Genomic DNA, 23,608 nt, shown 5'->3' with positions numbered 1-23,608 from the left:
TATATAATGAACCAGGAGGTGTAGAAAATTTACTGGATATCATAATCATATGTTCTCAAAATGAGTTACAGTACAGATTTCCGACTGCCCTGTTGATATTTCATTAATTTGGGATGCATGATTCAAGATTGCAGTTATGCAAGGGGATTGAGCAAATAAAATTTTTAATATCATTTGGAAAAATCACATTGCATTAACTTTTGGGGCATTCCGAAGCTATGGCACACCACACATGGGCTTGGTCCAGGGGAAAGATGTTTCTTTTGGGATCTTGGCAGTCTTCTGTTCCTCATTTGGCCGAATGTTTCTTGACCAAGGCTAAGTATTCCTCCACATCCTCTGAAGAGCCCAGCACAACTGGCACACGATCGTGAATGTTTTCAGGCACAATGTCCAAGATCGCCTCCTTGCCTGTGGTTGCCATCCCTCCAGCTTTTTCGATGATGAAAGCCATGGGGTTGCACTCATACAGCAATCTCAGCTGCAGTTGAAGATGTGAAAAATAAGGACAGAGGTCCATTGTCAGCATTCTGTTTACACAAATAAGCATTTTACAGTTCTATGCGGATATCCTGCTGTTTGTGTACTTATTACAGGACTCACCTATCTATATTTACCTAGAAGCAAACTCCACTCTAAATAGCGTATTTTGGACTACAAATTAAAAGTTTGGACTAGATTTTCATATTTATGCATGTGTATGAGTATACGCACATTTTCACACTATAATTTTTTTAAGCCATTATAGTTCAGTGATTAATTTCAATTCAGGGCAGAAATACAGCAGTTTGGCTAGTTTAATCTACCCTGTCTTCTCTCTTTATGAGATTGGATATCATTCCAATCAGAATGATTAAAATCTTTTCACTTTTTGATGATGGCTGACTGAGTTCATACATGGCAGGAATCCCAACACTAATCAAATTATGGCTTCCTATAATGTGGGATGCTATGTCAACTAACCCATCTGGAAGGCAGCGGGGAAAACTGGTCTACTACATCCACTACTACTAATGAAAGAACTATGTCATTTTTAATATGAATATGTCCAACATGTTAACAGTTCAGAAAAAGCTGGTTCCATCCCATTGTATGCCAGCTTCCTAACTGCAGTTTTTGTGTTTATAGAACAGTGTTTCTCAAGCTTGGCAACTTTAAGACGTGCGGATTTCAACTCCTAGTAAAACAGCATTGGATGGAGTACAGTACACTATCAGCTTTGAAGCAGTCATTGTCTCACAGCCCACCTCTGCTCATAGTGAGAAGGGAGAGATAGTTTCACAAATGAAGGTGAATATACGAGTCTCAGGATAACGTTGTAGGATCCAATCTGGGTCAGTAGGATCCAATCTAGGTCAGTCACAAGGACCAGGAGTTTTATCTTCCAAGCTTTCAGACTAGAGATGGAGATGAAGATGAACTGGAGCCCATCTTCAGGGAACTTCACTCTAACTTCTCTAATGCTACAGAGATGTTCCCTAAGATGGACTCCAGCATGAGTCTGAAAGCTCAGAATGCAACACCTCTGATCCCAGATTGACCGACCCAGATTGGATCCTGCAGAGATAGTTTCCATGTATCAACTTGAATTGCTTATTTAAAAAGACAGAACTAAAAGTGTGTACAAAAGGGGAAACCCCGTGGTTAACGGGCATGAAAGTTTTATTGAGACATGGTGCATGAATGAGTAACCATCTCTTATCTATAATCCAAAGCAAACAAAATTTCAGAATTCTCAGAGATTAAAGTTCTCTGTTGAGTAAATATGGACTCTTCCACAGTTCAACTAGAGTTGGAAAAGAACTGGCTAAGAGATTCTTGATTACTTCTCAATTTCCAAAGACTGATATTATGCTTAAATGGCATTTGAAAGTCTCAATAAGAAGAAATGAGTTCTGGGTTGTTGTTGTTTTAAAAATAAAAAATGTAGCAACTGTTTAGCAAAGAGGAACATATTTTACTTCCTTAAAAGAATTCCAGCTAACAAAGCAGGGATGCCACAAACCGTTTAATTATTTTTTATCTTAGTCATGTCTGACTTAGGTTACCTTTCCCTGATACTTTCAAAATCTGTGCCATTTTTTCATGTGACCGTGTCCAGCATCTTAACAGTTCAGGAAACGTTTGAGCCATCCCATTCTGTGCCAGATTTCTAACTGCAGTGTTTGTTTTTTATACAGCAATGTTTCTTAACTTTAAGAGACCACTTTAAGATGTGTGGACCTCGATTCCCAGAATTCAATTCCCAGCAAAGCTCTCTGGGGAATTCTAGAAATTGGAGTCCACACATCTTAAAGTCACCAAGGTTGAGAAACACTGGTGTAGAGGAATTCTCTAAAATGCCAGTCTCCCCCAGGAGTCCAAATCATTTCCATCTATTCAAGAGTTTTAGAACTGCCACATGTGCCACATGTGCAAATGAGCATGTGTCATGAAAAGAGAAATCAGAATGTGGCAGCGTCAAATCTACTACCGCTCTCTCTCCTCATATTTTGATACCCTCTCCTGTCATATTCAAGCACCTCCCTTCACTATTCAGCTGCCCCCAGTCATGTCCCACCAGTATTTTCTGACCACGTGAACATGGCAGATGCAAATTCTAGTGTAGGCATGTATGATAACTTCCCACAGCTATCAGTATGAAGCCTTGAACAGAGGTCAGCATGCTCAGGACTCCCTGTGTATTTTCCAAGGAAATAAAGGGATTGGGGGGAAAAACCCAATGATCCTTGTGTGGTCAGTTATGCTACTGCTGGCTTTTTAAATTATTATTTCAATACTGCAAAATACCACCAAGACCATTGTGATATGTCTTCAGCCTAGTATACATCTGCACTCAACTAAGATACTTTAAAAAGCCTATTTGTACTTATATATGATCTATATATATTTGGAATTAAAGGCCAAATTAGAATTATCCTCTCTGGTGTCTTGTTAATGAATTTAAAAAGTCATAGAGTAATGAAAGATAGGAATAAGATCATTTTGAATTATTTAGAAAAAAATAATATACGGAAGGATACTAAAATCTAAAGAAAAAAAAATCACAGGACATCTTATTCAGACTTCTTATGCATCACATCAAATGTTAACATTAAATTCCAAGAACAGGTAGTTCTCAATCTATCTCAACGGAGCCCAAAATTTCTGTTGTTAAGCAAGACATTTGTTAAGTGAATTTTGCCCCACTTTATGCCAAGCATCTGAATTTTGATTGCATGACCATGAGGATGCTGCAATGGTCGTAAGTGTGAAAAATGGTCATAAATAATTTTTTCAGTCCTGTTGTAACTTGAAACGTTCACTAAATGAACTGTTGTAAATGAGGACTACCTATACTAAGAAATTCCTCAGTGGACTACAGCCTTGATTTTCCAAAAATCATATCTAAAAGTATTAAACTTTCTGAGCAAGGGAAAGTAAAATTTGCCTGGTGATAGAGGAATTAACTGCATACCATACTCCATACAATTCACAGAAAGGGGTTAAACACACGTTGACACCTTATTTTGCAACCTTAAGTATAAGCATCCTACTTATGGGCTAACTGCTTAATCATACTTTTATTTTGTCACAGCTTACTTTCTAGGAAGCCCTGCATTTTGGCAAAGCATAAAGTCAGGGGTGTCCAAACTTGGCAACTTTAAGACTTGTGGACTTCAACTCCCAGAATTCCCCAGCCAGCTCTGGCTGGGGAATTCTGGGAGTTGAAGTCCACAAGTCTTAAAGTTGCCAAGTTTGAACACCCCTGCATAAAGTCCATCACCAAAGCAGGGACGTGCGGTCAGGGGAGGCAGAGCCTCACCTCTCATCATGAAATAATAATATATAATAATAATATCCACGAGGGAGTTTCATATATATAAGAGGAGGGAGGAGGAGGAGCACGCGCGGGGTGGTGCCAGCTGGGCAACCGGCGGAGGCAGGAGGGTTCTCGGAAGCACCAATAACCTTCCTGCCTCCGCTGTACTTTGCGCGCTCCTCGCGACTGCAATAGACATCCAGAAGTGTCAGGGGCTTGACGTCACCGCAGTTGCCATGCGCGGACGGACGGAGGTAGCCAGAGTGGCGCCGAGGCAGTCCGGCGGACGAGCGACCAAGGATCAGGCTGCCTGATCCTCCATCGCTCGCTCGCTCGCTCTTTCATCCGCCCGGACCCCTTGGCGCCACTCTGGTTACCTCCATCCGGCCGTGCCCAGCAATGACGTCAGCGACGTCATCAAGATGAAGGGCTTGGAGGCAAAGTGCTTTTCAGTGCTTTTCTGTGCATCTGGCGTTTAGGTAGATAGCCGGATGTCCTAAACGCCAGACGCCCAGAAAAGCACTGAAAAGCAGCTGCTGTTGGGGATCGTGGAGCGTGAGCCGGTGGAGCGCGCTCAGGAAGGCGGGGAATGGGATCACGTGTGCTGGAGGATGAGGCAGCCTCAGCCTCCAGCACACGTGGTCCCATTCCCTGCCTTCCTGATGACGTCACCAGCCTCACCAGCCATAAACCTCACCGCACGTCACTGCACCAAAGATGGTGCCAGAGAGCTCCGTTTTGCCCTCTGAAAACGCCAAGTTTCAAAATGCACCAGGCAAAGCTTAGTGAAAGTGAGAAAACAGATCACTCATATTGGTTCTGGTTCTAATTATAGAACCGGAACCAGGGGTGGGTTCTGGCAGGGTTCTCTCAGGGACACACCAGCGTGCACACAGACAGTACAGTGAAAATTGTTCTGTGCATGCGCAGAAGCAAAAAACAAGATGGTGGTGCCTATAGCGCTGCCGGGAGAACACATTCGGGGGAATGACAGGCCTGGGTCGCTGCCGGTTCCAGTGACCCAAGTCACCAAAATACTACCGGTTTGTCCAAACTGGTCCGAACAGGTAGGAACCCACCACTGACCAGAACCAATATAGTTTCTTCTATGTTTTGTCAATGTTTTTGCACAAGGAGGGGCACCTGGGTTTATTTCTTAAAATGGGTTCTGCTCTAAACTATCAGGAAAATAAAATGTACTATAATATACAAATAGGTACATATACAAAGGTACTAAAATGTAATATTACCTTTCCCTTAGGGCTCTTTGAATTGGCTGGGTATAAAAAGATTCCTCCATACACCAAAGTACGATGTACATCAGCCACCATGGAACCCACATACCTGCTGCCATAGGGAGAGCTACCGTCCTAGAAAGTAAAATGAAATGGTAGATTAGAATAAGCTTTGGTTTGCAGATAACCATATTCAATGTGTCTACCACACATCGAAACACAGCTTCCTTATGCCTCTGCTCCTCTGGATCTAATGCATAGGTTCCCTATTGCAGGAGGATCCTTAAATCTAATACCTAATTACGAAAAACATGGATTCTGCGTGGTATGAACTGCTGAATTCATTCAAGTTGAATTTTTCATCATAAAGATGAATCAATCCGTTTTTGAACATCAATCCAAGTCTGAAAAACAGACTGTTTTTCTGCATCCTGTGAACGCACAATCTGTAGAGTGATTAGGAAGGAATCATTTTATTCGACAGTTCAATCGTATCTGGAAAAGAAGTTGGTATGATTTGGAGATTAGATCGAAGTGCCTTTGAAATGATTATTTGAATTGCAGAACCCAAATATATTCACTTAAAAGATTGCCTGTGTAAGTTTGACTCCTACAAATATGAAAACCTACTTTGGGAAATTTCTTCTTCTCAAGATATTCCTTGACTGCAGGATCAAAGTACGATGCATATCCCTCGTTTATACTGTAGATATTTCCCTTTTTCTTTATTTTTACATCCTTATTGACCAAAATGAATTCACCAATTGCCTAGCAAATAAAACAGAAAGCATGTAATATTTCATTTTGAAATGAATATATAATTTTTTAAAATTCTTTTTGTAAAGTATTACAAGGTAAAGAATTGCCGGATAACTTATTTCAAGCGCCTGTGTATTATAACCAGTCAAAAGCTATATCATTATCTTTCCAATTTTTTCAGAAATTTACTTTAGTAAAACTATATAAACATATCTAAAAACAAACTAATTTTACACACACACACACACGCACGCACACGTAAATACCAACTATTGGTAACTAGAATAATTCTACAAAATATTTTTCTGCATCATACAATAATAAATCATAAAAAGTTTGAAAATAGTTCATTCCCAAGTGATGGCTATAATTTCATAATTATTTATGAAAAAACACCAATATATACATTAGAAGTCAAAAGAAATAAAATGAAAATGCAGGTTAGGTTCAGCTACTCGAATGATACACAATGAATCATGAGAAATTTTAGAAATGTAAAGTATCTAACTCCAGTGTCTTAGATATGAACCAGTGAGATCAAATTCAACACGGCCATCCATTTTTACATTCTTTTACATTCTAGAAAGCAATTCTAATGTAAACTGCATGACATGAACTAGGCAGGGACATGCAAAAAAGATCCTTTATGAAAATCCTCTAGGATGTACACGGTGCCTCACACACACACACATGCACACACACACACAAAGCATGCCACTTACTCTTTAAGACATCAAGGTGTATCTGAAAGCGTACAAGAATATGTGTTAACATACTTTTGAGATAATAGAAGGCAGTCCTATTTGGAAGGAGCTTCACCCTATATATGGGTTGAATGCTAGGATTGTTTAAAAAAAAACCCATGCACTCTGGACACACAGGGAATTATGATAGTTAAATAGTGCTTGTAATAAAGGAAGTCCTATTTGTGTGTGTATCTGTGTGCGTGCATATATATATATATAATCTTTTACAATGTTAGTGAATTTCTGTAACTCTTGTAACAATTTTTTTAAAAAAACTACACTATCATTTCATTGTTAACAGTATTTCCTTTCCTTTCTTTCATGTGCTTTGCCTTCTAACTCGAAATCAGTTCCAATGCTGTGTTAAGGCACTGTCTGGCCAGTTCACCTTCCCTGCCACCCTTATGTCCGCCCTGGTTTTCATTCACAATTGTCACTTTTGTTTGATAAACAGTCTATGTTTCTGTTGATCTTCATCATTTAATTTTAAAATGCTGCCTGTGCACATTTCAAAGCTCCCACTGCTTTCCCGCTTCGTTTCCTAAATGTTAAATTCTATATTACATTTAACAAGACATGTGCAATTTCATTTGCTCTTTTCTTATTCCAAAACAGGAATGAAGATCTGGTCCAAATTGGGATGCTAGCATTGATTAGGATGATAGCTGCATGGATATAAATCCTCGCTATGATCCAAACCTAGATGAAGGTTTCCCCCATGCCAAATGCAGACATAAAGCCCCTTGAAATAGTGAAAAGGAACTGGGATCCCTGCATGCCAGATATGAAAAATATCATCTGAAGAACCAAAAAGAACCCTCAAAAACTATTTTGTTGGAAATAGTTTTCCAGTAAAAAGCAAGGGCTACATGTTCCAGGCATAATATGCAAACTCCAGTGTAGTATTTATCTTATTGATGGTTGTTTCATTTCTCAAATTAAAAACCGAGGCTGAAAAGGCAGAATTGCAAGACTGCAAGCAAACAGTAACCGATCTTAGGATTCCCAGGGTGCCACTTACCGGATCAAGCATAAAACAATTGACACTAGATTCCAGGGCCAAGACAAGCATGGTAGCACTTCCATAGAGGGCATAACCAGCTGCCACCAGATGGCGACCGGGCTGCAGAGCATCCTTTTCACAAGGAGCACCAGGAGAAACCTTGCATAATAAGTAAAAAAAGTTTAGAACCTGGAAATTTCAATAATTTTATGCAACTGATCAGAAGTGTTTCATTGCTAAACGGTGATTCTTTCAGTTCACTGGTGGCAGTATTTTCTTCTCAGGACAGCAAATAATCTGAAATATGTTGTGATATTCATAAAAACTACCACTTTGCCAACAAATATCTTGATTATTGATAAATATGATTCCTCCAGTTTTAGCACCATTATCAGATGGTTCCCAATATTTAAAAAATAGCTTCAAACGTTGACTTAATCCTTATGCTGTTGATACTTCCTTCTGGCTATAATACTACAGTATGTAAAAAGGCAGAGTCCTTGCAGATTTGACTCCAGTAGTCATTGCCAATTAGAGGGGACAGTGCTCATCTCTGGTTCAAGTCCATTGAACCAGCACTGTCTGAAGACATTTCCACAGTCATATGGCCAGCATCAAATCACAAAGTGCTGTTACCTTCCCACTGAAGTAGTACCTATTTATCTACTCACATTTGCATGTGTTTAGGTTGGCAGGACGGGAGCGCACCCCATTGCATGGTTCTCAGATCTTGAGTCTGGGCTACCAGCTTTCCATTCAACAAGCCCAGTGTCTTACACCATTGAGCCCCTGTACCACCCCTCATAATACTATGGTTTCTTCCTTATAACTTCCAGATGTTTCAGAATCAGCATTCTAATTGGCGACATTGTTGGAGCTGCTAGAAATTACAGTTTAAGGATATCTGACAATTATTATTCCTAAATGAAAATAATGGTTTTGAGATCCAAGGATATCAAGTAATTACTTTCTTCTTTACATCCAAAGCTAGATGGAATCAATTTTTCCAATAACATCATACTCCACTCACTCACTATAGAGTGTGTACAATTCTTTAGTGTAAGAATTAGTGTTCCTCCCTATCTTAATTCCCACCCCACCCCCCACAATCTCTTAATTCCTGTATTTGGATAAAGAAATGTTGCTATTTATTTTTAAATACAAGGTAAAATAGAATCTAAAAGAAGAAGAAAATAAACATTCCATCCCCATATGGGGAAAAACCCCAGTAAGTCTTCCCACCTTGCCCTCCACAAGTAGATAGGAGGAAAAAAAGGAGCTAGCTATTAGCTGTGTTTTCAACCCAAAGTTCTTATTATAATCCTGGTTTTTCTACTTTCAATATTTTTAATCCTTGTGTATAATCTGCAAGATAATGAATAATTAAAACAAATAGCAGAGTGTTGCATCTAAAGACTATCAATGTACAGTATATATTTAAATACATGTTCATCTAGAATTTCAAGTTCATTCAATCAGGCCACTTGCCTATCAAATGGTATGCACTCTTAACATACTTATTGTTTCACTATGCAAATCAGATGCCTACAGGAATTAACCAAACCTACTGGTCTAGCTACTTGGAAGTTTACACTGTGACTTTGCTCCCAACGTGCAAGATCACTTCCCCCATCTGAAAAGGCTGCCTACACTATTACATCCTATAGGCCTGACTCATGAAAACAAATAGTTGCAAATCACAATGACTAAAGAAAAACTGCATCCGCTCAAACACAGGTGGAGTTTATTTACTACACAGCAGCATAACTGACATAGTTCGATTTTCAATTAATGTGTTTTGTAACACAGACACTGTGGTTTACACACCATGGTAAGTCAACCAAGCTATGGTCTTCCTATCAGATATGGATTTTTAAAAATATAGTAGCAATGGTGAAACCTATTTTCACTTGAAACGGTGAAGTGCTGGATTCAGTAAACACAGGCTCTTTAACTTTGGACTGGAGGTGAAAAGTTATTACACATTCTTCTGGAATATCCAGCTCCACAGGACTCCCTCTCACTGTTTCTAAACAGTCTCTGGATTCATGTTGTTGTTGTTCAGTCATTAAGTCACATCTGATTCTTTGTGAATCCATGGACCTTAGCACACGAGGGCCCTCTGCCCTTCATTGTTTCCCAGGGTTGGCTCAAATTCATGTTCATTGCATTGATGGCTCTATCTAACCTTCTCATCCTCTATTGTCCCCTTCTTCTTTTGCCTTCAATCTTTCCTAACGTAAGGGTCTTTTCCAATGAATCTTCTCTCCACATTAGATGACCAAAGTCTTTGAGCTTTAGCTCTCTGGATTTATATATTGAGCTAAGTGATAATATGGTTTGTTTGGTTTTGACTAAGTACAATGGGTAAATCCAATCAACTATTGTTTAATTAATAAAATGTGGTTAAACAAAGTGTAAACTTGATCATAATATTTATGGCCCCAGTTAAAACTTACCATTGTTACTTGTGGATTTGAGAAGCTTTAACAGGAACATAATCAGAAATGTGGTGACAAAATAGACTAATATAAATGTGGACCTCCTTCTCTTTGATATTTAGCAACTATTCAATATATCCTACCTTTTTATAGATAGCAAAAATAGTTCCAATAGAAACAAGGCAATCAATATTAGAAGAGCCATCAAGCGGATCAATGCAGACGATATATTTACCCTGCAAGAAAAGAATATTCAAATAACCTTTCGAAGAACAAAAATGCATTCTTAGTTTATTGTTAAATATTTTGATAAAATAGTACCTTTGGGAAGAAAGTAGGCAACTTTTCCCATTTTCCTATCTAAAATGAAAGGTTTGAACTATTAATTGATCTCAGGTTGATGGACTCCAAACTATAAATGAGGAAGAGACATCATAATCCTGAAATGGTCAAGCCATACATTTCTTAAAAGGGAAAATTGTTGTTTGATTTGGGTTTGTGTTTAATTACATGTATTGGATTTGCTATGTCAAGCCACCTCAGAAGATTCTGAATAAGCTTAACAAGATCTCCAAAAATGTTGACACCAGAAGCTTATTTCAGACACAAAATTTGAAGAATGTTCTGTAAGATGTCATATCACAATCTACATCTCAGGTCTTGCATTACCTCCAAGGCTGCAGACAAAACTAGCTGATGAATGGTCTAGACTTCTAAACAAATTAGCATGCAGGGGTAGGAAGAACAATAAAAAGTCCTGATCATAACACAGCTCTCCAGTCAAGTAGAAGTCACAATCCAGAAAAGATTACTAGATCAACATTTAGAAAAAGATCAGACTGCGAAAGCCTTCTATAAAACTATCTTAAATAAAGGGTTTAAAAAAAGGCAGGATGGAGATTATATCGAGGAACGCTTTTCCCTTTTTTTACATGCATCATGCAAAACTTGCCAAAAAAAGATTAGGATTCCATTGCATCATTGTGGCAAGATCATGAGGGTTTTTTTCCCCTTACTGGACGTCCCTCTCTCGGTTAAATTCAGATGACTGTCCTTTGCTTCTCACCCGAGACAGTTGAATGGCAAAGCAGCATAGGGAAAAATATCTAACTTGGTTTAACTGAGTTCTGTTGCTCTAAATCTGTGAAGGTACTGAATATACAACAGTGCATGCACAGCAGTGGGTAAGGACTGGGAGTTGAAAGGGATTTTTAATATAACCTCCATAATACATCAATTCTTCCAAACAAATCTTTGGTAAAATTCACTTCCAGACTTGATACAATTAAAAGGTTCAAGTAAAGGCCCACTGTCCACCTGTGATTTCAGGGGCTTCCGGTGTCTCAAAACTCATGCCCTCAACCCTGCAGAAAAGTAGCAAATTTCAATGACTTTTTTTTTTTCTAATCGTGAAACACACACACCAAAAAAAACAAAAAAACAAATTGATAAAAATGTTGATTGCCATAATGAGACCCATAATGGCTGAAAATAATAACAGGGGGAAAAAAGTGCAGCTACGGCTTCCCATGTCTGGATTAAAATAAAACCTTGAGACATTTTCAAGGGATTGATCGTATAGGATTCTGCTCTTTGATCAATTATGTTTACCCTTGGATTAGCATTATGATGGAACCATGAGGCTGCCCTGTGAAATTTAACCTAGTGTCTTCCAGATATTGACCATTAGGTTTGAGTATTAGACTATTTGTAGTCAATATGTGACTTAAGCTTAGCGAAGGGCTGGTTTAGGCAATGGCCTATTGACTCTCATTTTTTTGTCTTCAGAGGGTACTCTTCTTTGGCCTTGGAGTCAGCAGGTTGAGTTAAACTTTATCCATTCAAAAAACTAATTGTTGCTCAATGCTGCTTTGAAAGCAAGCACTGGGGAATTTATGAGAGATACTGACCTGTCTGTCTTCTTCCACTATAACTGCTTCTTTGTTTTCTTCTGACACAATGACACAAGTGGAGAACGATGATCTGAGCATGTTGATCACCATGTCATTGGAAAGAACGTCCAACTTCTTTACTTGGTCCCCTGTCACATTGGTAGAACCAGCAATTCCATAACTGAAAGACAGAAAAAAAGATCATCAGAAAATGTGTGTGTATGTGTGTGTGTGTTAAATGAAACTCTCAGGCAGTTTAGAATTAATTATGATTCTAATATCTTACATAGATCTTCACAAACTTTAGTCCCTCTTCCCTTTTCCCTGAATTAGGGTTACATTCGACATTATTTCTCAAGGTTCTGAACCAAAATGGGCAGGTAATACATATACACATACGACACTGATCCTAGTTTATCTTGAACAGAAATTGCATAATAAATGCCTTCTAGGTATATCAAGGCAACTGATGGCTTATGATACCCCAAGAAAATAATAATGCCCAGCATTGCACAGGTGAGCATTGTAAAAGTTGCGATCATCTGGTGCCACATTATCTACAACTTTCCCTAACCACCAATATTGCTCATTTACATCTTTTATATCAGAAGCTGGTGAAAATTGCAAGATCCATAAGCCACGTGTTTCACTATAATTAGCTGGGAATAGCTATAAAAAGGTAAAATCTATTCCTTTTTTGCCCATAAAAGAATCCCATGGTGTACCTGAGAATTCAGGCAATTAATTGTATCCCGCAAAATGTGGAGGGCACAAGGGCAGTAAAGGCTAAGATGGACATATATTTGGTAGTCTCCAGCCCAACATTGTTGAACAAGTAGTTTTGGCTGTCATTCACCATTTTTTTTAAAAAAAAAGTGTACCCAAGTTTTGCTTTCTGATGAAAATCAATGGGACAGAGTAATTATTATTACCTGCCAAATGATTGAAGTCTTTCAAACATTGGATGAATCTGTTGTTTGTTTGGTCCTTTCAGAACATCATAGTACTACATTTAATGGGAAACCCAGCTGTATGGCTGCAGCAAGCACAATGATGCTGTATGATACGGGTAGTCCTCGATTTATGACCACAATTGAGCCCAAAATTTCAACTGATGAACTGCTGAATGAACTTTGCTCTATTTTACAACATTTCCTGCCAGAGTAAAGTGAATTGTTGCAGTTGTTAAGTTAGTATGCAGTTGTTAAGTGAATCTGGCTTCCTCATTGACTTTATTTGTCAGAAGTTCGCAAAAGGTGATCACGAGACCCTGGGACATTGCAACTGTCATAAACATATGCCAGTTACCAAGTGTCTGAATTTTGATTACCTGACCATGAGGATGTTGCAATGGTTGTGTGAAAAACAGTCATAAACAGGGATGAGTTCCTGCCAGTTCTAACCTCTTCTATAGAAGAGGTTCCACAAATCCACAGTGCCGTTTAGAACCGGTTCCATCTCCTTCCCCCCGCCCGTCCGCACATCATCAAGATGAAGAGTGAGAGGACTTCCGGTTCCGGCGGCTGACGGCGATGGGCAGAGACTGCTCGCCCCGCGCATCCCCGGTGGGCACCCCACCCCTTGGGGGGCACAGGACGCCCCGGAGAGGCGTTCTGCCGGAGGAGCGGCACGGCGGGAGGACCCCTGCATCAGCGGCGGCCGTCGGGGGGCTCCCACTTCGCTCCAGGCACCGAGGAGCACGAAGGGGAGGCGCACTGAAGCGTCTTCGCTGTGAGGCTGTCCGGAAGAAAAAAAGCTACTTGAAGGATGCAGCGGCGGTGCGGTGAGGCGTAGACTCCCTTCATACCTATTACCAATTCTAAAACTTGTCAGTGGTGTTAATTGGAACTTTTGTTTAACTTGGAGAAGTGCGGCTGGAGGGGAGGGGGATTTCCCCCCCCCTTGGACAAGCGGCTAGAAACAAAAGTGCTTGTAGCCCCAGGGAAGGAGGAGGGGGAGAGCCAAACCAATGAGGTCACACTCCAACTAAATGGATCTTCAGACTTAACCCTTTCAAGAAAATGTGATCTTTGGGAACTTTGAATCCTGAAAACTTTATTTGTTGCCTCAGTTCTCGAAGTTGGCAGGGCAAGATGGCACACTTCCGTTGTCTTCATGAAAGCTGAACTTGACTCCACCTTTTAACTTCAGGCTTCCGGTCTTTGTCTCCGTGTTATTTGGATACTCCTCTTGTGGATTGTTTGCTTTTGAACTTTCTGGAGCGAAAAACATCTGTTCCCTGCCAGGGTGATAGAGAGTTCCCTTTTGCCTGGTCTCTCTACCCCCCCCCCCCCGAACTCCCTTGGCTGCTCTACCACTCTGACTGATTCTTCTCTATACTGACAGGACTCTTTATTACTAACAATGACATCTAAAAGACCACCTCCTGGAAAGTCCGGCTTTGCTGCCTCTGCCCCGACATCTGCAACCTCAAGTCCGAGCACGCAATCAACATTGACAGCTTTTAAACAAGTTAAAACTACGGACTTGGAGTTTCACCAAATGTTCCAACAAATTCTACAGGGACAAGAGGAAATTAAGAAACAGCTGAAGGAGATGAAAGAAGAAATTAGAGGAAACCAGGAAAAAATTGATAAGAACTCACAGAGATTGGATCACTTGGAGCAGGGGGCGGCTGAGATGAGGGGGGGGTGGAGGGCGTGCAAAGGGGAAACAAAGAGCTTGATACCCAACAAATGAAAATAGAGTTTGAGAGAATGTCCTTTTATCTTAGATTTCAGAATGTGATGGAGACAGATAATGAAAACATTAGGGACATCATGACAACCATCTTGGCTGAGTATACCCAGAAAGAAAAACAACAGATGGGGTGGGAAATAGACCTGGTCTATAGAGTGAACTCCTCATATGCTAGAACACACAATGTCCCCAGGGAGGTGCACATTAAATTTCTTAGGAAAAGCACAAGAGATGAAATTCTGAATACACAAAGGGGACAAGCCCTGATATACAAAGATAAGGAGATAACCATACTGAAACAGATCCCCAAGAAAGTGAGGGAGAAAAGAAAATATTATTCGCAATTGGCGAATAAATTATACCAGAAGGGGGTGTGGTTTCGTTGGTTGCTGCCTGAAGGTATGTTAATATTCTGGGAGGAGACAAGGGTCAGAATTAACACACCCATAGAGGCGCAGGCCTTTATGGAAAAAAATAAATTACTCCTAGAAAAACCAGAAGACATCCCAGTAGATACACAAGACATGGGAGGGGCCGGAGCACTGCCAACGGGGGGAGATGGGGCGACATCAAGAAAGCTCAGATCACACAAATAAGTAAGAAAATCCACAGGATACAAATTGATTGAAATTATTTTTGAATTTATCACACTGACTATATGTTATATTATGTAATATTTGAATGCTATGCAAATGTACACCATGAGTCTGGAGGGGGCGTATACCTACCGCAGTTTGCGGCTGCCACAATTTGTAACCTTCCCCATACCTTTTCCTTTTGCAAAACACCCAAAAACCAATAAAACTTTGTTTAAAAAAAAAAAAAGATGAAGAGCGAGAGGAGGAATTCTGGGAGTTGAAGTCCACAAGTCTTAAAGCTGTTAAGTTTGAACACCCCTAGGGGTTTTTTTTTCTAAAGGGTTAGAGGTTCAAGGGTCTTATAACTTGACAGCTTTAAGACTTGCACACTTCAATGCCAGAGTTTCTGAGCCAACATGACTGGAGGAGGAATTCTGGGAGTTGAAGTCCACAAATCTTAAAGCTGTCAAGTTTGAACACCCCTGGGTTTTTTTTCTAAAGGGTTAGGGGTGCAAGGGTCTTGTAACTTGACAGCTTTAAGACTTGCGTGCTTCAAATGCCAGAGTTTCTGAGCCAATATTTTGGTTGCTAAGCAAGAGCATTGTTAAGTGAGTTTCACCACATTTTACAAGTTGGCCACGCCCACCCAGTCACATGACTGCCAAGCCACTCCCACTTGGTCACATGCCCACAAACCACACCCACAAAGCAGGCCACACCTACAGAAGAGGTTCTAAAAAAATTGAAACCCACCACTGGTCATAAATCACTTTTTTCAGTACCATTAGAACAATGAGCACTCACTAAATGAATGGTTGTAAGTTGAGAACTACCTATATACCTGAAAATCTTGCTCCAAAGCAGCATTGCTGTACAAATGAGCTAACAAGTCCTTGTTAGTTTTTCTTTTATAGAAAATTCTGCCTTAGCTTGATGTGTGAATTCAGCTGCTTTTTATAAACACTTGAGTTATCAAACCTAAGATTTAGAATATTTAAAATTCACATAGGAATTCATATCCAAATAAGATCATGCTGTCCACTGTCCATATACACCTGCAGATATGGGAGTATTCTCCAACAGCTCAGAGTAACAAAATCTAACAAGATGTTATCTGAATCAGATATTAACTTTACCCAAATTCAAGAGGATCGCCCAGTGGCCAATTATTCTCTGATGGCTCAACTTTGCTTATTTGCCGATTGCACTAAAAGAAGAGCAAACATAAGCAAAGGTCATTAAGAAATACAAAGTATGTCCACATAGATGTGTACATCAAGCAGGCAACAGCTGTCTCTTCAGTTTGCCACTTCCTGTGGGAGGAGGCCTTAAATGGCTGCACTTTCATCACAACTTGCTCCCAAGACAATGAACACAATTGCAGGGCACTTACACACACTTCAAAGTTACTGTTCTTGAGCTACCTTTTGCCCCCAAAAGTGGTTGGGCTTCTACCTTCAACCTTCTACTGATCAAAATCTTCTGAGTGCTTTTTCCCCTAATGTTCTGATGTAATATTACACAATTTCTATCAAACGGAACTTATTTTTGTAATTACCAAATGATGTTAGACTAAAAGGAGGGTAGAACAAGACCAAAACTGCAATTGTACATCTGTTTACCTGGTAAGCAACCCTAATTTAAATGAATAGGACTTACTGCGGTGAAGTACCTGAATAAATGATACCAGTTAAATATATAAGAAACTGATTTTCTAATGTCATATATATCTAACATTGAATACAGATTCATTAACAGGAAGTCACTTTTAACGATTTGATTTTTGTACCCAAAAGGCTTAGGCACAGTTATAAAATAAGTAGGAAATCCTTTTTTCTTCCAGTCTCTTCAATGAAAATGCAGACTGAGTAGTTAGATGAGAAAGGGCTGCCTGCAGTTGGCTGAGATATTGTACTACAATGCTCATCATTCCCAGCACAATATCTTCAAATTATAGGAGGGCAAAATAGATTAGCTGATATTCCAGGAAACTTAATAAGTACAAAAATTAGATTGATGAATTACAGAGTTTTGGCAAAATAAAAGAAGAAAGGTTGGAGTCCAATGCTAAAAAGTAAACTACAGCAAATCAGAGGACAACATAGACGTCAGAAAGCCCCAGCTGAAGAATGGGTTCCAAATTCTCAGGAGTCGTTCAGTTAAGTTGCACTAGTTTTCATTTTGATGGATCCTGGTTAGCTACAGAATACCGGAGTGGAACTTCAGGAAGGGGGGTTCGGACATTGGACTCTAGAATAGATTCTAGAGTCATGATGGCGAACCTATGGCATATGTGCCAGAAATGGCACACAGAGCCCTCTCTGTGGGCAGGCATGCCATCGCCAGCTGCTCTTCTGGTTTCCAGCCTGAAAACACCCAAAAACAGCCTGAAAATGGCTTGGAAAAAACAGCCTGAAAATGGCTTGGAAAACAGTCTGAAAATGGCTTGAAAAACAGCCTGAAAATGGCTTGGAAAACAGCCTAAAATGGCTTGAAAAACAGCCTGAAAATGACTTGAAAAACAGTCTGAAAATGGCTTGGAAAACAGCCTGAAAATGGCTTGGAAAACAGCCTGAAAATGGCTTGAAAAACAGCCTGAAAATGGCTTGAAAAACAGTCTGAAAATGGCTTGAAAAACAGTCTGAAAATGACTTGGAAAAAACAGCCTGAAAATGGCTTGGAAAAAACAGCCTGAAAATGGCTTGAAAAACAGCCTGAAAATGGCTTGAAAAACAGCCTGAAAATGACTTGAAAAACAGCCTGAAAATGACTTGAAAAACAGCCTGAAAATGGCTTGAAAAATGCCCAAAAAACAGGCATGTGTGCACCGGTCAGCTGATCTTCAGGTTTCTAGTGCTCTGGCACAAACGAAGACTAGCTGGCCAGCGCACATGTGCATGATGGCAACCCAAATACCAGCTGGCGGGCAGGCACAGGCATGCGCCCCGGCCAGCTGGTCTTTGGTTTTTTTGTGCTCCAGCATGCGCGCACACACACACACATGGCACGCATGTTCCAGTTTGGGCACTTGGTGCCAAAAAGGTTTGCCATCACTATTCTAGAGTCATATTTTGGGGTACCATACCTATATTCTCCATCCCTTGGTCAGCCAAAACGTGATGGCAAATGAGAGGGGACAAGTAATAATGGATCACATGCAGACACTCCTCCCTGAAAAGTATGCAGGAAGACAGGGGCACCCTAGGAAGGAAAACAAGCTGCATAATTGGCCACACGCTTGTTCTCTCCTGGCAGTGGATATGGAGGACAAGATTAGGAGGATATAGCTGAATGTTGTGGCCATGAAATCCATCAAGTTTAATCCAGAGACAGAAGCAGGCTGAGCAATTAAAGACAAGATTCACTCTGAAACCATGAAAGAAGATAGATGCTCCCTGAAAAATTCATATATCGTACTAACTAAGGCATAGTTATTTAATAATTTGTTGAATAAATCATGACTGCCTACTTACATATGTAACAGCAAGCTCCAATTTACAAATCATAGCTGCTGAATTCGCACATTAAGCTGAGGCAGAATCTAATCATCCACAATATTGCATACCACAAAGTGTGTGGGAAAGACCAGGCCAATGATGGCTGCAGGTGTGCTTGCATATCCCATTTCTCAAAAGAAGCAGTCTCCTTTTGGGCCCTCTGCAAGAGAACTTTCTAGTTTAGTCACTTTTCCCTTTCGGGGTGGCTTCCTATGGAAGAGTAACGGGGCTTGATGGGGCTAATTCCTGGTTGTCCAAGAGAAGAATGTAGGTGGACCTTGGAAGGGACCACCAACACAACTTTCTCACTACCAACCAGAGCATACAAAACATTTGCTAGACCAATTCTCGAATGCAGCTCATCTGTCTGGAACCCACACTGCATATCAGACATTAATACAATTGAGTGAGTCCAGAGATATTTCACGAGAAGAGTCCTCCACTCCACTACTTGCAACAGAATACCTTATGCCACCTGATTTGAAATTTTGGGCTTAGACAACTTAGAACTCCGCCACCTTCGGTCTGTCCTAAACATAGGTCAGAAAATTATCTACTACAATGTTCTACCTGTCAGTGACTACTTCAGTTTCAACCACAACAACACATGAGCACACAATAGAAACAAACTTAAGGTAAAGTATCGCTCCAGACTCGATTGCAGAAAATATGACTTCAGCAACAGAGTGGTTAATGCCTTGAATGTGTTACCTGACTCTGTGGCTTCTTCCCCAAACCCCCACAATTTTAACCTTAGATTGACTATTGTTGACCTCACCCCATTCCTAAGAAATCTGTAAGGAGCGTACATAAGGGCACCAACGTGCCTACCATCCCTGTCCTAACAACCCCATTTATTCCTATCCATTTCATGTATTCATAATCTTGTATGTAGCTATATCTATTATCTTATGCATGCTTGACAAAACAAATAAATAAAATAAAAATAAGAAGAGAAAGACCAGGAAGGATGGGACACACAGAGCAAAGGAAAGTGAACCTGAGGTAATTCCAGTAGCTCCTTTGGGGGCTCCACGCACTCCATCTCAAGAGGGTGCAGAATGAAATTGAGCAACTGAGAAAGAAAAGGGAACAGCTCAGGTGCCCTGTCATTTTTCCAGGCAGAGAAATAAAGTAGGGACAACATTCGGTCTCTCTGTTTCTATCCTCTTCCTTCTGAGTAATCTAGCAGACTCCAGGCTCCTTCTGACACCTGGCAGAGTCAGCTAGTCAAACACCTGTCCTGTCCTGAATGGGGAGAAGACGATCCATGCTGCATTTCATGAGACACCTACAACCACCCCGGGACCTTTACGAAGTTCCCCATTTTCGAGTCTCTGCAGCAATGCTGAAGGACCACCCCGTCACCCTCATTCAAGCAGCACCCTGAGTCTCAAGAGAAACCCGGGAGAAGATCGCCGTTGGGTTTGCCAGCCAGAGACCTAGGGCAAACTTACAGGTTGGCAATGCCCGCCTTGCGCACGGCGGTGGAGATGGCTTTGACGGCCGTGCAGAGCGAGTTGAGCAGCTGGGTGAGCTCTCCGGTGCCCTGCGCTTTCCTGCCTCCCTCCATCACGAACCGGGTCACAGTGGTCACATTGGTGTCGAAGGTGGACCGGTCTGTCATGATGGCAAACGGCTGTGGTGTTGGCGCTTGGACGGGGAGGAGGAGGAGGAGGAAGAAGAAGAAGAGGAGGAAGCGGTGGCCGAGCCGAATCCTTTTGAGAGGGGACGGGCGCGATTGGCAACGGCGGAGGCCGTGCCGAGGCTTCCCAGGTCCACCTCCTTTACTACGCCCGCCCAACTCCGCAAAGGGGGAGAAGGAGAGGAGAGCCGTCTCCTCCCCCCAGCCGCCCAATCCTGAAGAAGGGGTGGGGAAGCCCCATTCCGAGTTGGGAGGGCAACGGGGTTTAGTGGCTTTCGCGGAATAATCCCTGGGTTGCTTTTGATCTTCGGGACTAGGAAAGACGTGGGAAAACCGGCCGAGCGAAACAGGACCGATCAGAAAGTGAGGGAAGGGAAGGAGACAGCGGGCGCACCACCGATTACGAAAAAGTTTGAATTTAAGACACGGCCGTTGCGCTAAAGCCAACCACACACATCGCTTTAGGTCTTAATATCGCGTGCGAATCAGCCCTTCGCCTCCTTTCTGCCCTTTACGGAAGAGGTGTCCAACCTTGGCAACTTAAGACTCGTGGACTTCATCTCCCAGAATTCCCCAACCAGCCATGTTGATTCATATGCTGGCTGGGGAAATTCTAGGATTTGAAGTCCACAAAAGTCTTTAAAAGTTACTAAAGTTGGACAGCCCTGCCTTGCAGGTTTCCGAATACAATAGCAATTTAGATCTAACTTGATCGGGGACTCGTTGCTTTAAAAAAAAATCTTAAGATATTAACCAATGAGAAATAGGCAATGTGCAGAAACTCCGCCTTGAATATTCTTCAGACATAATATCCGTTCCCCTTTCTGTTTGTATAATAGTGTGCATCTTTGTATCTACTACCCCAAGTGGGGAAAACTGCATACAACATACTTGCTTTTTCAATGAACCTATTTTTCTGAGTTCACATACTTCATGAAATTCAAAAAGAGCACAAACAGTAACCAAGATTAGTATTACAAAGTTTGAGTGTTGTGCAGCCTCCTGGATCAGATTAAAGCCAATCACCTTCTTTATGTAGCTACTGTATCAGACCTGAGCTACAAAAGTCAGACAAGAACAAGAAAAAGATACAGAATATTGATAGCTGCCACCTATTGCCCTTTTTTGTTTTAGTTTTACAGTTGTGATCTTGTGGCTTTGTTTTTATGGCAGTACTTTACTGTATTACTTAACTGGGATACCTGCATCAATCAAAATTTGGCAGTAAATATGAAAAAAAACCAGTTCATTTAAAAAACCTAATATCTATGTGCAGATCATAATAATGTATAGCAATTTTTTTAAAGGATGCTCGATAGGCCAAGGAAATGGAACTCAGTAAGCCTATTCTTTTAAAAGATTGGACCAGCAGTGTGAAGGAGATGAAGCAGTGGCTCTGAGTAGCAAGTAATACATAATGGGCATTATCAGGCCCTTGTGTCTCTGGAGAACATGGCCATTGCAGGATTGTTCCATAGGTGGCCATATGAAAGGCTCTATTTGATGTTGCTCTGAAAGGGAAAACTTTGGGTGATGCTCAATGTATTATCCTCCCAGTTACATGGCTGCATCTCTCACTGAGCTGCTTAGTCTCATTGCAGAAGTGGTTATAGACAGGGGTGAAATCAACTTACCTTTGCTACCGGTTCGCAAATGTGAGCATGCATGTGTGTGCAGAGCATCAAAAATGGGATGCGATGACATCCGGGCGGGAGTGCAGAGCCTCCCACCACCACCACTACCGATTTTCCCGAACTGGATAGAACCGGCTGAATTGCACCACTGGTTATAGATTATCCCAGGGTCTTCCAGTACTTGGAAATGTTAACTTATTCTCTCTTAGCAGCATCATTTCTTTTTTTTAAAGATTTTTTTAAAATCTTATTTGAACAAGAACACAAAAAAAGAATCATCTTTCAATACATCTTGTAGAAAGTGTGTCGATTGGTTACAAATAACTTTCGCGCATTTCTTCCATAGTCATTACTTGTAGTTCATAATAGATTATACACTTTAAATAAAAAAATCTTTATATATCTTACCATCAATATATCACAATTCTCATTTGACTATAATTATTTGAACGTGCTTCTGCCTGAACTTATTCATACTTAAAAGCACAACCATATAATGGCACTTGTTACCTATTTCAAAAATCCTCCAATAACATTACACTTTTATGACATATTCTGAGTAAAAATCAATTAATAAAGTTTCTAAGCTTCCCCCCCCCCCGCTGTTTAGAATATTATATCCAAGTTGCTTTTACCCATACCAGAGCATGTATATATTATTAAACAATATCCATTAACATTTCCTTGTTATAATTAGCTAAAAGTCATATACTATTTATATCCCAACTCCTCTCGTCAACCCCCCCAAAAAAACATTACACCTTTATGACAAAACCTAAATAGAAGTTTGTTAGTAAAATTTATAGGTCTTTTTCCCAGGTCACAATTTGCAATCTATATCCAAATTTCTTTTACTAGTTTAACAGTACATAGTATATATCATTAAGTTGTATCCATTATCATTCCATTATTGTTAATTATAGTTATTTAATTGTTGATGAATAAACATTTAATAGCAATCTAAAACAATCCAAAAATTACTAAATTCCTACTTATTGCCCAATCAAAATTAACTATTTTTTTATTATCAACTTTCATTGTCAACCTGTATCTTTCCAATAACAAAACAGTTTTATCTCTCTTGCCAATTGTGATGTCAGTCTTCTTTTTAACTCCTTTATAAGGTTTTTATAGATTTCTCTCCGCACTTTGTTGCTTGAATGATCTCTCAGGTAGACTCGTTGCCCTCCAATTATTTTTAAAGTTAGCTTGTTTTTGGTTATCAATCGTGCTTCTGAAAGAATTTCTCTTCTTAAATCCATCAACATTACTCTTTTTTTTCTTCTGTATATTGAAATCTGGGGTGGAGCTCCAATTCGTCGAAATCCCTCTTCCATGTTCCCTTCATTCCACTTTCACCCACATTTGCTCCATTAATAAATTCATCTGTTGTCTTACAATACAATAGTAGAGTTGGAAGGGACCTTGGAGGTCTTCTAGTCCAACCCCCTGCCTAGGCAGGAAACCCTATACCGTTTCAGACAAATAGCTATCCAACATCTTCTTAAAGACTTCCAGTGTTGGGGCATTCACAACTTCTGGAGGCAAGCTGTTCCACTGATTAATTGTTCTCACTGTCAGGAAATTCCTCCTCAGTTCTAAATTGCTTCTCTCCTTGATTAGTTTCCACCCATTGCTTCTTGTTCTACCCTCAGGTGCTTTGGAGAATAGTTTGA

General features: G+C 40.4%; 1 protein-coding gene across 1 annotated transcript; it reads right to left on the bottom strand.

Moving 5' to 3' along the window:
• Nucleotides 1-147: 147 nt before the first annotated feature.
• On the bottom strand, nt 148-20,411 carry LOC309388389 (fructose-1,6-bisphosphatase 1-like). The gene is made up of 7 exons (XM_081945633.1): nt 20,111-20,411; nt 11,897-12,059; nt 10,130-10,222; nt 7,564-7,704; nt 5,668-5,805; nt 5,053-5,172; nt 148-481 (listed from the first exon to the last, which is right to left on the bottom strand). Exons 1-7 carry the CDS (start codon nt 20,278-20,280, stop codon nt 290-292), a joined length of 1,017 nt encoding a protein of 338 aa, XP_081801759.1. The 5' UTR covers nt 20,281-20,411; the 3' UTR covers nt 148-289.
• Between the last annotated feature and the right edge of the window lie 3,197 nt (nt 20,412-23,608).

This window comes from Natrix helvetica, assembly GCF_964273705.1.
Source record: "Natrix helvetica genome assembly, chromosome: 2".
NCBI classification, from domain to species: Eukaryota; Metazoa; Chordata; class Lepidosauria; order Squamata; family Natricidae; genus Natrix; species Natrix helvetica.
The sequence above is the reverse complement of the archived record's forward strand: the minus strand, read 5'-3'. Positions and strand labels throughout refer to the sequence as shown.

Excerpts from the sequence above, each read along its gene's own strand:
- LOC309388389 (XM_081945633.1), bottom strand. The coding sequence starts at position 20,280 with ATGACAGACCGGTCCACCTTCGACACCAATGTGACCACTGTGACCCGG. Across the intron at positions 5,806-7,563 it reads ATTGTTTTATGCTTGATCCG|GCAATTGGTGAATTCATTTT; the intron begins GTAAGTGGCACC and ends TTTATTTGCTAG. Across the intron at positions 482-5,052 it reads CAAAGAGCCCTAAGGGAAAG|CTGAGATTGCTGTATGAGTG; the intron begins GTAATATTACAT and ends CTTCAACTGCAG.